At 42.5% G+C, this 16,780-nt stretch overlaps 1 protein-coding gene across 1 annotated transcript in view; it reads right to left on the bottom strand.

Annotated features, from left to right (window-relative positions):
* Positions 1 to 16,780, bottom strand: part of ZMAT2 (zinc finger matrin-type 2) — a 69,294-nt gene that overhangs the window by 14,055 nt on the left and 38,459 nt on the right. The window contains exon 4 of the mRNA XM_026672604.2: positions 7,175 to 7,248. Coding sequence (XP_026528389.1) covers positions 7,175 to 7,248 — 74 coding nt within the window. The remainder of the gene's footprint in view (positions 1 to 7,174; positions 7,249 to 16,780) is intronic.

Consider the following 16,780-nt stretch of genomic DNA (forward strand, 5'->3'; position numbering starts at 1 on the left):
TAAAACCTAGTGTGCCTTTCTTTTTTGCTGGGCCACCAAATAATACCAAAGCAGTAGAATAGAATATGTTTCCATCTTAACTTTACTTTGGAGTAGAGAATGTGTTTTCTTAGGTATGTGGAAAACCTCCTAGAATGGCAAAATTGGAGGAGCAAAATCAATTGCATACCTAATAAATTAAAGACTTTAATAGATTATATATAATATCATTAATAAATTATAATAGAGTTGCAAGGAACGCTATATGTTAAAACCTAAATCATGAATTATATCTGATATAGAAAGTAGCAACAAATATTAATTTAATGCTCTGCTCTTCAACTTTTACAATTGTTGAATACCAAATACTTTCCCAAAATTTGGATGCCATCCAATCAAGCAAACAAACAAACGAACTAACCTTGTATTTTCATCTGAGCAAGGGAGTTCACAAAGATCATTATTTTCATTGCATTTAATTAAGCCTTCTTATCTTCTCCATTTTGAAGGCCTTTTAAGATTTTGTACCAAAAATCCAGAAAAACACTCATTTTTCACTTGAATAATTTCACATATCGTAACATTTACCCATTTACCACACATTTGCTAATTCAGAACATTCTGCAACAGAAATCTCAAAATACTAAGGATCTAAAGGGAAATAAAATCCTGCTTTTAGATAACCATCACTATACTTCCTAATCATACCTTCTTTTTGGAGGTGCTTGTGAGAGACCACAGCATAGCATATATAGGCTCAGATAGAAACTGCACTTGAAATTTGTTCCCTTTTCATTTTTTCACATTTTAATATTCATGATATGTCAGCCCTTTAAGATAAACCAGACAAGAAAGCCAATTTCCTAAATTTGACTAAAATTACTTTATTGATACAGACTATAATAACAGAATTTTGAAGTTTGTCAGCATTTCTCTTCCCCTTCCTCTTATATTCCAGGAAATTGGGGTAGAACCAATTAGCAATTGCTTATGTTATCTTTGTTTCCCATACATAAAGCATGTTTGTGTACATGTTATTGAAGTCTTTTTTGTAGTTTCTCCCAGGTCATCTCGCTTTCTAAACAATGCTACATATAAGTTTCATTAACTCATTTCCAGCCATTGTTCCATTCTCATGAACCACTGATCAACATGCTCTGTGACATATTAAGATAGTAGTGGGTTCTTGCCAGCTGACATGCATAAGGAGAAAGCTGAGATGGAGAGTGGTTCCCTCTCACCAGCAGACTGTTGACATGCCCAGAGAGATGGGGCTTAGGCAGTGATCAAGCTTTGACTGATAGACATAAGGAAACTGGAGAGGAACTGGAGAGGACCACTGTTGGAACTTGGTGGTCTGCAGACCACACTTCAAGATCCATTAGCTTAACAAAGGAATACATGAATTTCATATAGAAGTCACTGGAATCTCTCAGATCTTTGATAACTGCTAAGAATCAAATGAGACAGGATGAACCAATCAATGGATTGGTTCTGTATGAGACAGATTAGTAAATCTAACATGTCCCACAAAATAAATCCTGCATCCATGGCTACTTTACAGTCAAACAAAATGATGACTATCTATTGACTAAAACCAAAGAACTACAGCCAGGCTGGAAATCACTGTAATTTCTTTTATTGTTGTGAGCTGCTCTGAATCATTTAGAACTGGGCTGCTTACACTTATAAATAATAATAATGATATTTTTATTATCATTCAATAATAACAACAATAATAATAAATATAGTACCAATAGTAATAGTCACCTTGAGTGCAATTCCAAACCATATGGACCACCACTTGACTACCATCCACACTGACTAATCAGTCAATTGCAAATGGGCGTTGATACTTACCTGATATGCCCATTCTCTGTGAGCTGTGAAAAGCATCCAGTAGTGGGAGGTGCTTCAGTCTCCTCTTGGATAGGCTGGGCTTAATTTGCAGGACGCTTCTCCTCCTCCACAGGACTCCTCCCTAGCGTCCCCCAGTTTTGGCGAAGTCGAAGTGTGGAAACCTTCTATACTTCACCCTATCTAGCTTTTGGCTGGAATAGTGCCCCACCAGATGGATAAGGGTGGGGCTGAATGCTCTTCACAGCTCACGGAGAACGGTCGTATCAGGTAAATACCAACGGCCATTCTCCCCTGAGCTGTTCAGAGCATCCAGTAGTGGGACATACCAAAGCTTGGACTGTCCTACAGGAGGGCCTCCATCTGGCTAAAAGTCCCTCCTTGATCCCTGTGGACACTTTTTAAAACTCTCCTACCAAATGCAGCCTCGGCGGAGGCATAAACGTCAATTTTATAGTGTCTAATGAAGGGCGATGGAGAGGCCCAGGTTGCTGCCCTACAGATCTCATGTATTGGTGCCTGAGTGGCCCATGTGCTGCCGGTCGCTGTACTCCTGGTAGAGTGGGCTGTTATGCCCCTGGGAACCGACAGTGATTGTATCTCGTATGCTATCGCAATCGTGGCCCTTAACCACCTGCCGATTGTTGAAGAGGAAATCTTACGTCCTAGAGAGGTAGGTTGGAATGAAATAAAGAGGGCCTCTGATTTTCTAAAATTTGTGGTGCAGTTTATATAGGAACGTAATGCTCGCCTTACATCCAGTCGGTTCCAATGATGTTCAAGTCTATGGGCTGACTGCAGGCAAAAATTAGGAAGGACCAACTCTTGTGCCCTATGGAAGGCCGAATTAACTTTTGGTATAAAGATTGGGTCTAGTCGGAAGTCAACTCTGTCTGGATGGAAAATGCAGAGGTCCTGTCTCACCGATAAAGCTGCTAGTTCGGAAATTCTTTGTGCTGAAGTTATTGCGACTAAGAAGACCACCTTATAGGTTAGGAAGCGGAGACTCGAAGTCCTTAGGGGCTCAAAGAGGCCCTTTGTGAGAGCTGTTAAGGTCCCAGGTTGGATATCAATGTATCACTGGGGTCGTAAGTTTGTGGCCCCCCTAAGGAAACTGCAAATGCGTGGGTGATGAGAAATTGAGCAGAGATCACCCCAAGAGACAACCGAGGCTAGGGCCGCCACTTGTCTGCGTAAGGTATTAGGGGATAATCCCTTGTCCAGGCCATGTTGCAGGAACTCCAAAACTTGCACCACCGATGGAGAAGTAGGGTCAATGTGCGAATTTGCGCACCAATGACAGAAGATGGACCAAGTTACCCTGGTCATTGTTCTGGAGGTAGAGGCCTTTGAGCCTTTGCCGCTTGCCATTTCCACTATAAATTTGTCAATGAGGCTTGATTATAAGGTGGTTGGCACACCTAGGAGCCTGCTCGCAAAGGAGCAGGGTATCCTTATAAACTTCTTGTAATGTCCCTTCAAATTTGGTATTTGTAGAACTAATCTCCAATCCAATCAATTGAAATCCAATTATCAACACCTCTTCAGGCCAGAACTGTGTTAACAATGGCCTGCAACAGCTGCTCTGCACAGGTGGACTTCAGCCTTGGTGCTCACTGTGAAGCCGCTGGACTTATATTCTGTGAGGGTTAGCCAACAAAGCTGCTCTGTGCTTCAGGAGTAGGGAAGCCTGGTCTCTATGAGGGGAACCCAGTAGGGAAAAACAATCCTCTCACAGGTAATATTTGCTTTCTATTTTAATTATGAATGGGCACCATGCGGTCCTCAAAATGGTGCCTGTCGCTGCTTGGTGTGGCCTTAAGAGTCCAGCAGCTGGTTCCCGCCTAAATCGCTGTTCTAAATAAACCAACTACGCGGGAAAAGAATTTGAAGTGCTTATGCTTCCCATCCCCTTTGGTGTTGAATGGGGGAAGAGCCTCAGCCGTTGAAGAGCCGAACATGAGGCAAGCTCGCTGTTCAGAACGGCGCTGTTAACGATTGGGAGATAAGTGGATTGTAAACTGCTCTTGCGATCTTTTTCCCAAAAGAGGAAACAAGTCCCGCCGGCCCGATTTTGAGGGAAAATGTCTGAGGCTGCAGGGCTTTCAATTTGGTAATTTGATCCTTGAAATTGTATCCCTCTAGTGAAGTGCTACTAGCCTCGATGGCCAGGGTGTTAATAAGCTGTCAGAGGCTATTGGGACTCCTAGATGACAAAGGGGTTCCCTGAGTAAGTGAAAAGGCAAACCTGATGTTTGAATCTCTTTCGTTTTAGCTGCTATTCCGGCCAATCTGGAAAGCTACCTATCTCAACAAAGGCTGAACTAAAACTGGAGGACGCTAGGGAGGAGTCCCGTGGAGGAGGAGGAGCATCCTGCAAATTAAGCCCAGCCTATCCAAGAAGACACCTCCCACTACTGGATGCTCTGAACAGCTCAGGGGAGAAAGGCAGCTTTACTTGGAACAGTTTATATTCTGCTACAATACCTTTAACATCATCAAACAACATCTACCTACCCAAAATCTTGGCTGGATAAAAATGTCAAATCCAATTTAAACATCTGGGTGACAGTGTGAATAACAACAACAACAACAACAACCCCTCAACAAGGTACTGCTTGATGTGGTTCTGGGGCTAGTATGCTCTGAGGAAGATGAGATATGCTAGGGTAGAGGAGTCTGACAAAGAGCATCTCTCCCATAAAAAGTACGGTGAGACGTAGAAAGCCATTCCGGCTTGGATGTTAAGAAGGTCCACGCTAGTTCCTGGATATCTGGTGAAAAATGGCTACAGCACTCAAGACTGTTGGCTGAGCAACCAAGGCCAGCAGCTTCAGAACTACTGAAAGAAAAGGTGTTTACCCATCGCAAATACACAGTGATTGAAAACAAAGAAATAATGATCTGTTATTACAGATAAGTCCAACAAGAAAAGGATATTTAAAACGAATGAACCAGTTCTGGAAAGAACAACACCCAGAATTAGAAATAACAGAACAAAGGCTAGCAAATATCAATGTTGATTTATAATATGAAATAAAGTATTCACAGAAGCAGAATTGGAAGAACTGCAAAGGTTTACCCAGGGCAAAGAAATCAAAGCCTTGCCAAATGTATCTCAGAATGCAGAGGCAAACCAGAGGGAGTTGCCAGTAGAGGATCCAGCAGAGATATACAATTGTTTTCATTTCAGATATGAAGCTCAAATTGCAAATTATAGACAGAACCTCTAATTTCAATCCAATCAGAAATGTTTCTACCAATCCATCAATAGAGATACTCCAGTGAATCAGTCAATACCTGACAAGGAAGAAACAGTGTAGTTCTTGGCACAGATATGGGATAACCCAAAGAAATACAACAAGGATTGGTTAAAAGAGGTAGATAAGAATAAAAAAGAAGTTGGAATGAAAGAACTAGTAATAATAGCAGAGATGGTAGAGAAAAGATCAGGAAAGATTAAGAATCAGACAGCACCGGGTGAAGATGAACTGCATGGTCTATATCCACTCGTTGCCAAGCAGTTTAACAATATACTACAAGGAAGTAAAATTGAAGAGTGGCTAACATCTGGGAAAACCCACCTGATATGAAAGATCCAGCAAAAGGTCCAGGCAATGACACGTCAATTATGTGCTTACCACAACTTTCAAATTGCTAACTGGTGTGGTAGCTGATGCAGTCCCACAGCATCTAGTGAAAACAATCTCTTTCCACTTGAGCAGAAAGGAAACCGCCCCAATAGTAGAGGAACAAAATATCAACTACTAATTGACAAAATGAGAAACTAGGAGAGGTTAATTTCAAGAGAGGAATATTTTAAGGAGATTCACTATCCCAGGGGGTCGCCAATCTTGGCAACTGTAAGACTTGTGGACTTCAACTCCCAGAGTTCCTCAAGTCTTAAAGTTGCCAAGGTTGGAGACCCCTGCACTATCCCATTTCCTTTATATGGATGATCTGAAGCTGTATGGAAAAACACCATCTGAAATCGAATCACTGCTCAACACACTCCATATATATAACCAAGATTTAGCAACGGAATTTGGATTGGACAAATGTGCAACACTCACTATCAAACAAGAAAAGATAGTGAAAACTGAAGGAATCAAGATGTCCCACAAAAATAACATTGAGTCTAGATGAGGATAATTACTACAAATATCAAGCATACTGAAGTCAAGAAAAAGATTAGAGTTGAATACATCAAGAGAGTTAAGATCTTAAAGTCCAAACTCAATTGATGAAATACCATCAAGGCAATCAACATCTGGGTAATTCCAGTCATTAGATACACAGCTGGAATAGTGGACTGGACTCAAGCAGAACTAAAAACAATGGATAGGAAGACCAGAAAAATGATGATGATGAATCATGCCCTTCATCCAATAGTGACACAGACAGACTATCTACCAAGGCAAATTGGTGGAATGTTGCAAGTACATTAGATGACTGAAGAAGAAAAAATGGCTTTGGAAGAATATTTGAAGGACAGTGATGAAGATGCTTTGAAGTTAGTATATCAGGAAGGCTTCCTGACTACTGGAGAGACCAAACTGGCCTACAAGAAAGATCAAATGAAGAACAGAATGGAGCCATGGGAAGACAAAGCACTATATGGCCAGTAGATAAAAAAAAATAGCAGGGAAAGCAAATAATAACAAGACCTGGCAAAGATTAAGAGCAGGAACTTTGAAGAAAGAGATCAAAAGACTAATTCTGGCTGCACAAGACCAAGCTTTAAGGACCAATGCATACAAAGCCATAATTGAGAAGACAGCAACAGACAACAAGTGCCACCTATACAAAGAAGCTGAAGAAATAGTAGACCACCTGGTAAGCTGCTATAAGAAGATTGCACAGATTCAAGCAGTGGCAACAATGGTGCACTGCAAGATCTGCAAGAAATATCATTTGCCCACAAGCAAGAACTGGTGGGACCATAAAATAGAGAAAGTCATAGAAAATGAAGAAGTTAAATTGCTCTGAGACTTTAGAATTCAAGCAGATAGGCGCTTGACACATAACACCCCAGACTTAACAACTGTCGATCAAAAAAGTCTGGATAGTGGACTACTTGAACACCATTGGCATTGACATATTCGCCACCAGTCCATTGCAAAGGTGGCTTTACTGGGAACAGCTTCCATCCTGTGACAATATCTGTAACACCTTCAAACATCTATATCTGCCTATCCCAGGTCCTTGGTAAGGACTCAATAGGTAGACCAAAAAGACTAGGCCCAGTCTGAATATCTGGCTGACTGTGCAATGATTAATAATAACAACAAAACAATAATAATATCAAAATAGTACATGAAAAACATGTTATACATACGTTTTTTGCCATTGATATGATCAAGGAAGTTGATGGAATCTTTCACTACACAGTCACATACATTACAATAATACCTGAGGAGAAGGAGAAGATAATCAATAATCAAATAGCTAATTCAACATTTTCAAACCAATTAATTGTCCCACCCAAAGGTAACAATATTATTAAGTCTCCAGAAGCAGGTTAAACCATAGCATTTCCCCTCCTGCTTGGTACTAATATCTTGGAAATAATCTCCCAAGTTGTTTACATACAAAAAAAAAAGATGCTAAGACCCTACAAAGTAGGCACAGAAAAGCAAGAGCAAGATGATAAAGGGTTGGAGGCTATGGCATATGATGAACAGTTGAGGGAGCTAAGTAGGTCTAGCCTGTCAAAGAGATGGATTAGAGGGGACTGTCTTCCAATACTTGAGGGAGGAGGGGGTTGACTTATCACAGGGAGGAGCGGGTTGACTTATTCTCCAAAGCACCTGAGGGCAGGACTAGAAGTAATGGGTGAAAGCTTGTTAAAGAGTTTCCTAGAACCTAGAAGTAGAACTTTTCTTTTAAACTGTTAAACAATGCTTGCCTTCAGGATTATAAGTTCTCCATCACTGGTGATTTTCAAAAATAGACTGGACAAAAAAATTATCTGGGATGTTATAAATGTGTTCAGCCTTGAGCAAGGGGTTGGACTAGAATATCTCTTCCAGCCCTATCATTATGTGTTCTATATCAATCTGCAGCTTCCACATTCAGATAGTCCTCGACAGCACTGAACAAATGGTGGTTATGACTAGTCCCCATAATTTTCACATAGCCTCTTGCAGTGCATCCTCCCTGAACTTCACAATGCCTCCCTTGCACCTTTCCATACCTTCCCCAATGTTTGCTGCACCTGTCTCACAGCCCTGTGCACTCCTTCCGCCTTCCCCTACCCGTCAGTGGACACTTTGTTTGCAAGTAACTGACACTTGCAATTTTCTGCTGACTTCCCCACTGACCTGGATATAGGAAGCCATCAGGAAGTTGCCTCACCTAATGACCATAAGATTTGTTTAACAAAGGCAACCAGAACTTCAAGGATTGCTGTCACTAAGTGATGCAATTACACTTTATAACTGCATCACCTAACAATAGAAATTCTGGTCCCAATTGCCATCATAAGTCAAGGACTACCTCTTTATAAAACATTTTTCTGAACTCCTATTCTTTGCTATATATAGAATTTAGTCCTCCTTATTATACAGTATACTTGGAGTACACATAAGAGCTGACTGAGTTCAATGGGTTCAGTTTTGTTATTTGATATTTATATCTAAAGACATTACAAAAAGAAGAGGAACACTATTCAATGACCCATACGAGGTTTGAAAACAAACCTTTTCCTCAGTGGCTAGTTACAATCAATTTTTCCTAAGGCAAAGTAGCAAATGGCATTCCCCAAATCAAAATGCATAACTGTCATCAAAATTAGCCTAATTATTTTGGTGTATGAGACAAAATTTTCCATAACAGCTACATTCTACAAGTAAAAAATTCATAAATAAATACAGTTTAAAATAATTTTCAGTTCTTTCATGACACCCAAAAGCAAAATGATCACAAAGTAAACACCATCTACCTCATTCTGCATAACAGTAAAACTAGATGTTATTTTCTTCATTTTATCTTCAAAGACTGAGCTATAAATTTCAGACCATGCATTGGAGAGTTCCCATTACTTTATGTAAGTTTTACTTATTTAATTTGTCATTCAAGACTTCCTGATCTTCTTATAAAGTGACAAATAACTGTACAGTCTGCAATGTTATCATGCTTTAAAGTTTAATGTGTGTATTTGAACCATATCTTTCAAAGATCCTGGAATACTGGGGAACCACCAGAGAACTGAGAAAGAGCGAGTGTGGTTCTGACCTGCAAGGAGAAAAATGTGAATCTAGGAAACTACAGACCAATCAGCCTTACATCAATCCCTCAGAAAATCCTGGAAAAGATAACCAAGGAACGGATCTGCAAGCATCTATAAACAAGCAAAGCTATTAGTAGAAATAAACTGGGTTTGTCAAAAATAAATCATGGCAAAGAAGAGATAGTAAAAGCTGAAATAGAAATGGTAAATTACACTTTAAGAGATCAAATATTAGAAGGGGATACACAGAAAGGTACCCCTGAAGTGAGGAAAAAATGATTGAAATGTGTATTGAAGGCTCAAAAGAGTGAAGAAGAAGCAGGGATAGAAGAATAGAAGATAGAAGATCAAACATGAATGAGACAAGAAGATACAAGATCCCAAGGGAGGAGTATGAGAGATGTGCCAATAAGTCAATAAGAGCTGAGATACGTGAGGGATAAATGCAGAGCACTGTCTAACACAGGAGTTGTACTTTTAAGAATTAGTATAAAGATACAAGCTAGAAATGGAGAAAATATTTCTTTTTTAGTTTGGGAACTATTTTATTAATGGTGAGAAAGTAGCATAAGTTAGAAATTTGGGTATGTAAACAAGATGAAGTAATTTGTGTAATTGAATAATGAACATTGAATAATTAAGATAAGTAAACCTTATGATTATTTGGAGGCTAATGGTTATAAATGTGATGTTTATATGATGTCTATAATGTTCAATACTATCAATTGATTATAGATAAAATTGAACAGAGGGCTTAATTAAATAACCCAAAAATTTTAATAAGGATAAGGGAAGATGATGGTGAATAGGTATTGAGAATAATGGTTATAATTATTGTGTATATAAGATTTATTATCTGTACTTAATAGAGATTGTACTCAGACGGAATACTGTTATTGTGAATATAGAAATTTTATACATAACCAAGAAAATTGTATAATAAAAAATTATAATAATAAAAAAGATCATGGCAGACAAACCTTACAGCATTTTTGATAAAGTGACTAAATTAATAGATCAGGGTAATACTGTAAACACAGTTTACTTAGACTTTAGTAAGGCACTTGACAAAGTAGACCAAGGCCTACTTTTTGGTAAGATTTGTGATAGACTATCTGATAGACTATTAGTGATAGACTATCACTACCAGACAGATTTGCAATTAGTTGACCAACAAGAAGTAGTTCTCAATGAAATTAAACCTAGGGAAGCGTGCAGTAGGGTACTGCAAAGTTCAATCTTAGGCCCAGTACACTTTAGCATCTTCCTAAATGATCTAGATGAGGGGATAGAAGGAGAATGGGCATTGGTAGAAGTTACCCTGAACGCCCTTTCTATCTATGCTGCGAGAGAGCCCAGGATGGCTTGACTCCTTCCTATGACATCATTTAGCTGAGTCTGTACTAAGATATAAAAGCCACCAATAAGTTGACCAGGTCCGCAAACCAGGGCCTCCTTGGCCAATAGGGAGCCAGGAGGAGGAGCTCCGCTCGTTCCTCCAACATCTTCCGAATTACTGCCAGAATGATGGGAAGCGGGGGAAATGCGTAGAGACCTTTGGGCCATCTGCACCGAAGAGCATTGGGTCCCTCCGCTCCCTGACAAGGAAACCTGGTGAAGAATATGGTGACCTGGGCATTTTGAGGAGTGGAGAAGAGATCCACCTCTGACGTACCGAATCTTAGGGAAAGGTCCCTGAATAGAGACGGAGGAATGGACCATTCTGCCTGGTCGGCTAGGCTCCTGCTGAACCAGTCGGCCTGGGAGTTGTCAACCCCGGAGATGTGGTCTGCCGAGATCAACAACAGGTGTTTCTCTGCCCATAACCCCAGCCGTAGAGCCTCTCTCATGAGGGCTTTGGACCTCATCCCCCCTTGCCGGTTGACATGAGCCTTTGCGGCCATGTTGTCCGTAAGGACTAGAACATGAGAGCCGGTCACTGATTGCCTGAAATGCTTGAGAGCCAGAAAAATGGCTCTGAGCTCTAGCCAATTTATGGGAAGGGTCTGTTCCGATCTGGACCAAACGCCCTGAGCTATCTGGCCCTACATATGGGAACCCCAACCCAGGAGGCTGGCATTGGTGGTTATCACTAGCCTGTCTGGGTCCCTGAACAGGAGTCCCCTCCAGATAGATGGGGAATGCCACCAATTGAGAGATCTCCGGATTTGTGGCGGGACTGGGACCTTGATGGATGAGTGGCTGGTTCCTGCTTGTTGGTAGGGAAGCAGGAACCATTGGAGGGTTCGGGAGTGGAGCCGAGCCCACGGGACGATGCCAATACAGGAAACCATCTTCCCCAGAAGTTTGGACAGCAGCGACAGGGGGACAATTTGATGTTGCTGGATCTGGCTGATGATCCCTGCAAGGCTCTTTCCACAAGCTGGGGGCAGGAAAACCTGGCACAACATGGTATCGATGACTGCTCCCAAGTGTTGCAATTTGGTTGTAGGAGAGAGCTGGCTCTTTTTGGTGTTGATGGAAAATCCATGGCTCTGGAGACATGACAGGGTTATTTGCAGATCCCGATGGGCCGCAAGGATGGAAGAGGAAAGAATCAAAATGTCGTCCAAGTAGCATTGGATCCTCACTGGAATAGAATGCAGAGATGCCACCAATGCTGCCAGAACCTTTGTGAAGACCCTTGGAGCCGCCGAGAGGCCGAAGGGAAGTGCTCGATACTGGTAATGGGTATTCTGATAACAAAACGGAGAAACTAGTGATGATGAGGCCAATTTGGGATGTGGAGGTAAGTCTCAGTGAGATCAATGGAAGAGAGGAGGTCGCCCTCCCGAACGGTCTCTAAAATAGAATGCAGAGTCTGCATTTTAAATCGCCTGTATTTTACAAATTGGTTGAGAAATTTTAGATCAAGGATGGCTCGCCACCCCACTGAGGCTTTGGGAACGATGAAAAGGCGAGAGTAAAGCCCATGTCCCCGTTGAGACGGGGGAACAGGTTGAATAGCCCTGATTTCAAGAAGGTGCTGAATGGCCTGATTCATGAGGGCTTGCCTGGAAATGTCCTGAGACACAGGACAGATCAAAAAGTTTTGGGGGTGTGTGGTTAGGAAGTCCAATTGTAACCCTGACCTAATGGTGCTGAGCACCCAGGCGTCCATCGTTGACTCCTCCCATTTGGAGGCAAAGGCTAGGTGACCTCCGATGGGTGGGGAGAATGAGGGATTACTTAGAGAGACGGAAGGAACTACCCCCTCCCCCCCAAAAGGGCCATTTACCAGTAGAAGGTTGTTGCCTGTCAGATGTTTCTGCCCATTGGTCTTGGCGTTGGGAGTATGGCCTGTGAGAGCGGGGGAAGCGAGATGAGGTCTCTGCTCGGAAGGCAGGAGGGCGAGAAGGAGCAGGGCGATAGTCGGCTTTCTTCCCAGACGAAGAGAGAATTTTGCGTTTATCTCTGGTTTCAATGAGATAAGGTCCCAGAGCATTGCCAAAAAGCTTATCGCCTGCGAATGGAACTGAAGCCAGCTTCCATTTTCGGTGTGATTCCGCCTGCCAATTTCGGAGCCATAACAGTCATCTTGCTGCTACTGAAGATGCCATGGCCTTGGATGCAAATTTTGGCGGAACTGAGAGTGGCATCTGCAGTGAATTCCGCTGCTGCGATAATCCTATTAAGGTCTTGGTGAGACCGAAGGTCAGAAGCAGGCAAACTATTCTGGAGTTAGCTCAGCCACCGCATGGACGCCCTCGTGAAAAAAAGGATGCTGCTGTTGAAGCCCGAATAGCTCATGCAGCAGCCTGGTGATTGCGCTGGAGAGCCTGTTCGGAACGTTTATCATCCGGTTTCAGGATATTTTCTGGCTCCGTGGGAGTGCCAGAAGATGAGAATGAGGCCAGAACCGGAATGTCAACAGAAGGCACTGCCAGGGCATTGTCCAGGGCTGCGGTGACATTGTAGAAATGCTTATACAGAGAAGATGGGCAAGGACCTGCCGAAGGGGAAGCGCACTGTTCCTTAACCATGTCCAGGAACAAAGTGGGAGAAGGCAAAACGTCTGCATGCACTACAGGCTTGGAGAAGAGTGAGTCTCCCTGGCTAGAGGGATTTCCTCGTGGCTCAGGAACCACTTCCTCCAGTGACAGCTTGGCAGTGACCAAGGCCTTGCTGAGCAATGGCCTGAAGAGAGAAGGATTGAAGACCAATGCAGAGGGCGTCAGTTCTGGGCGAGAGTCCTCTTCCTCTGGAAGATTTTGGTCAAAAGTCTCGCCCTCTTCATGCTCTGAATGAGAGGGATAACTGTGTTCAGATGGTGAAGCCCTTTCCTCCTCATCAACCTTCTCCCATTCCGATAAAGAAGAATGGACCCTGAGGTCCTGGGGCCTGTTTAAATCAGGGTGATGAGGCAAGGAACTTATAGATTGAGAAGGGAGAAGGGCCTGAACCCTTTCCAGAGGTCGAAGAATTTGCTTGAAGCCTTCAGCCAATCCCTGCCTAATGGCCAATGAGACAACATCTTGGATATCCCCTGGTCTATGCTCAAAGGTAAAGGCAGAAGGCAGAAGGCCTGCTGCTGTGGGAGTGAAGGTGGCTTCAGGCCTAGATTGGGAAGAGGTTCGAGGCCTGGAGGGAGGGGGAGGAGCATAGAGCCCAGAAGCCTGTTGGAAATAAGGCCCAGATCTGCTGAGATCCTGAGGATCAGATTGTACTGCAGAAGCCTAGGAGACCAGGATGGAGGATGGAAAGGTTCATAGATAACTTCTCCTCCCCTGGGAGGGCTTGGCTGGGGCCCACGGGTATCACCTGAAACATGCTGTAGTTGCACTCCCTTCTGTTGAATAGTTCTGTTGAACTGCCTCTCTAAGGCTGCATGTCTGCGCTTTTCTGCCCTCAACTCAGCCTGAGTTGCCTTCTTAGGGGCTGGAGACTTAGCTTTGATTTTAGCAGCCACCTGCCTCTGGACTGATTGGGTGCGTTGCCTACATCTTTTTCTCTTATTGGGCTTAAGAGGCTGTTCCACTGGGGGGGAAAGCTCTGCCTGAGCCTTATCTTGCTCCATTTGTAGAATAAAGGCTCTTGCGATGGAAAGAAATTTTTTGTATTAAGCCCCTTAGGGTATAAATTGACCCCCGGGCTTACAAAATGGCCGCTCACCTCGTGGTGGAAGGCTTCAATCCAAGATGGCCGCTGACTAGGGGAAACAGGCTCCAAAATAGAAGAATCGCTCCTTAGGCTATAAAGAGCCCCGAGCGAAGTCAGCAAAGGAAAGGGCAGCCTCTGGCCGCACGATCAGCTGGCTGACGCTGTTATCGGTTTGCCAATCACTTTTTACGACCGCTCAAACCGCAGGCATGGGGGAGGTCTACAGATGCTGCCCAACTTGCCTGAACAGCGCTCTGGCAACGCTGCTCCCAACGTTGCAGGAGAGAGAGCCCTGCTCTCCTGGAAGAGCAGCTGTCCTGATCCCTGGGAGCTGCTTGAAGCGAGAAAAAAAGGTACTGAAGATCGCTGGTGATTGCTATCTAACAGAATGCTTTCAGAGACACAGCTACTGACTGAAAGGAGCTGAGTCAAAAGCTCTGGTCTCTCCCGGGGACTGGCTTTTATATCTTTGTACAGACTCAGCTAAATGACATCATAGAAAGGAGTCAACCCATCCTGGGATCTCGATGCAGCATGGAGGAGAACTCATCAGACTTGCAGATGGCACCTAGCTGAGAGGAATAGTCAACACTTTAGAAGATAGACTCAAGATACAGAATGTGGAGACCCAAAAGACCCAGCAGGCCCAGAAAAGAAAACACAGGAGTCATCAATAACACACAGGTAGTCATTGACTTACAACGGTTCATTTATTGACTGTTCAGAGTTACGACAACCCTGAAAAAAAGTGACTTATGGCCTTTTCACACTTGTGATCACATGATCAAAATTTAAACACTCAGAAACCGACTCCTATTTATGATGGCTGCAGTGCCCCAGGTTCATGTGATCACTTTTTGCGATATTTTGACAAGCAAAGTCAATGGGGAAGCCAGATTCAGTTAATAACCATAATGCAACAAATGCATGAGTTACCTAACAACTGTGGCAAGAAAGGTCGTAAAATGAGGCAGAATTCATTTAACAAACGTCTCACTTAGCAGTAGAAATTTGGGGCTCAATTGAGCTCATAAGTTTAGGACTACCTGTACAGTGTAATGACTGCAACAGTAACTGTGTAGGACAAACAGGCATGCATGAATAACAAGCTGAAGCCAGAAAACATGATGAAAATTCTTTAATTTCACAACGTATGGGCAGACTTAACCATAGTTTCAACTGGGAAACTGTGACCATCCTAGCCTGACACTCTGACAAACTAGCTATCAATAGACACGTAAATATAAATAATGTCTACATACAATGCATAAGAGACATTCAACAAGCCAAAAAGGGAACAAAAGTACCAAAACACCTCCCCACCAGCAATCAACACCCAGATGAGCATAGATTAACATCAGACCAACAATCAAGAAGTAAACAATAAACAATACCCCAATCAAGGAACTGCCAAACAAACGAACATTACAGGCCAACCAAAGAATTTCCAAAACCACTCCCACCAACAGTGACAGGGAAAGTCACAAGACTAGACTATAAACTGAGATCAAACACCTCCTCTCCCCTCTTTACTAACACTGATGATATTACCTAGTTTGGCAATGAAATGGCTGTCAAGAAAACCACCAAGTTCAGAGAGCACCAAGGAACCCTCATTTCAACTGTGAGCTACAAATATTCTTTATTAAAAATCAAATGCATAGAGCTCAACAGCAGTAACTTTGAGAGGGATCTAGGTATCTTAGTGGACCACTGCCAGAGTATGAGCCAGCAATATGCTGCAGCTGCCCAAAAAGCCAATGCAGTCCTAACTGTATCAACAAAGGGATAATATCAAAATCACATGAAGTATTTGTACTGCTTAATACTGCAATCTTAAGACTACACTTGGAATATTATGTCCAGTTCTGATTGCTACAATACAAAAAAGATTGAGACTCTAGAAAGAGTGCAAAGAGCAACAAAGATATTTAGGGGACTGGAGGCCAAACTGTACGTACAATGAACAGTTGCAGGAATAAGGTATATCTAGTCTAAGGAAAAACAAGGAGTAACATGACAGCAGTCTTCCAATATTTGAGGAGCTGTCACAAAAAAGAGCAGTCAACCTATTCTCTCCAAAGCACCTGAGAGCAGGACAAGAAGTAATGGATGGAAGATTACCAAAGAGAGATCCAACCTAAAATTAAGGAGAATTAGAACAATTAAGCAGTGGAACGGCTTGCCTTCAGAAGTTGTGGGTGCTCCATCACTGGAGGTTTTTAAGAAGAGACTGGACAGCCATTTGTCTGAAATGGTATAAGGTCTCCTGCTTGAGCAGGATTGGACTAGAAGATCTCTAAGATACCTTCCCATCTCTGTTATTCCTTATTCTGTATCGGTATTTCATCATTGTTTAATCTATAATTTAAATCCTTTTTCATTAAATTATTGCCTATATTTTCATACACATACATTATTTAATTATCTGATAAACAGGCAGGGCCTGGGGATGAAACTTGGTAGCTTTTACTGAATCCAGCACTGGTGCTCATCTCAAAAAAGCGGTTTAAAAACTGGCTCCAAAGCAAAAACAGAGTCAGGAGTCAGATGTCAAAGCTACTTCTAATCCTCCACCTTGATCAATTCACTGAAGATAAACGTCAATGAATA

This window comes from Notechis scutatus, chromosome 3 (assembly GCF_049901735.1).
Source record: "Notechis scutatus isolate UNSWTSFEM ecotype Mainland chromosome 3, rNotScu1.2, whole genome shotgun sequence".
In the NCBI taxonomy this organism is placed as follows: Eukaryota; Metazoa; Chordata; class Lepidosauria; order Squamata; family Elapidae; genus Notechis; species Notechis scutatus.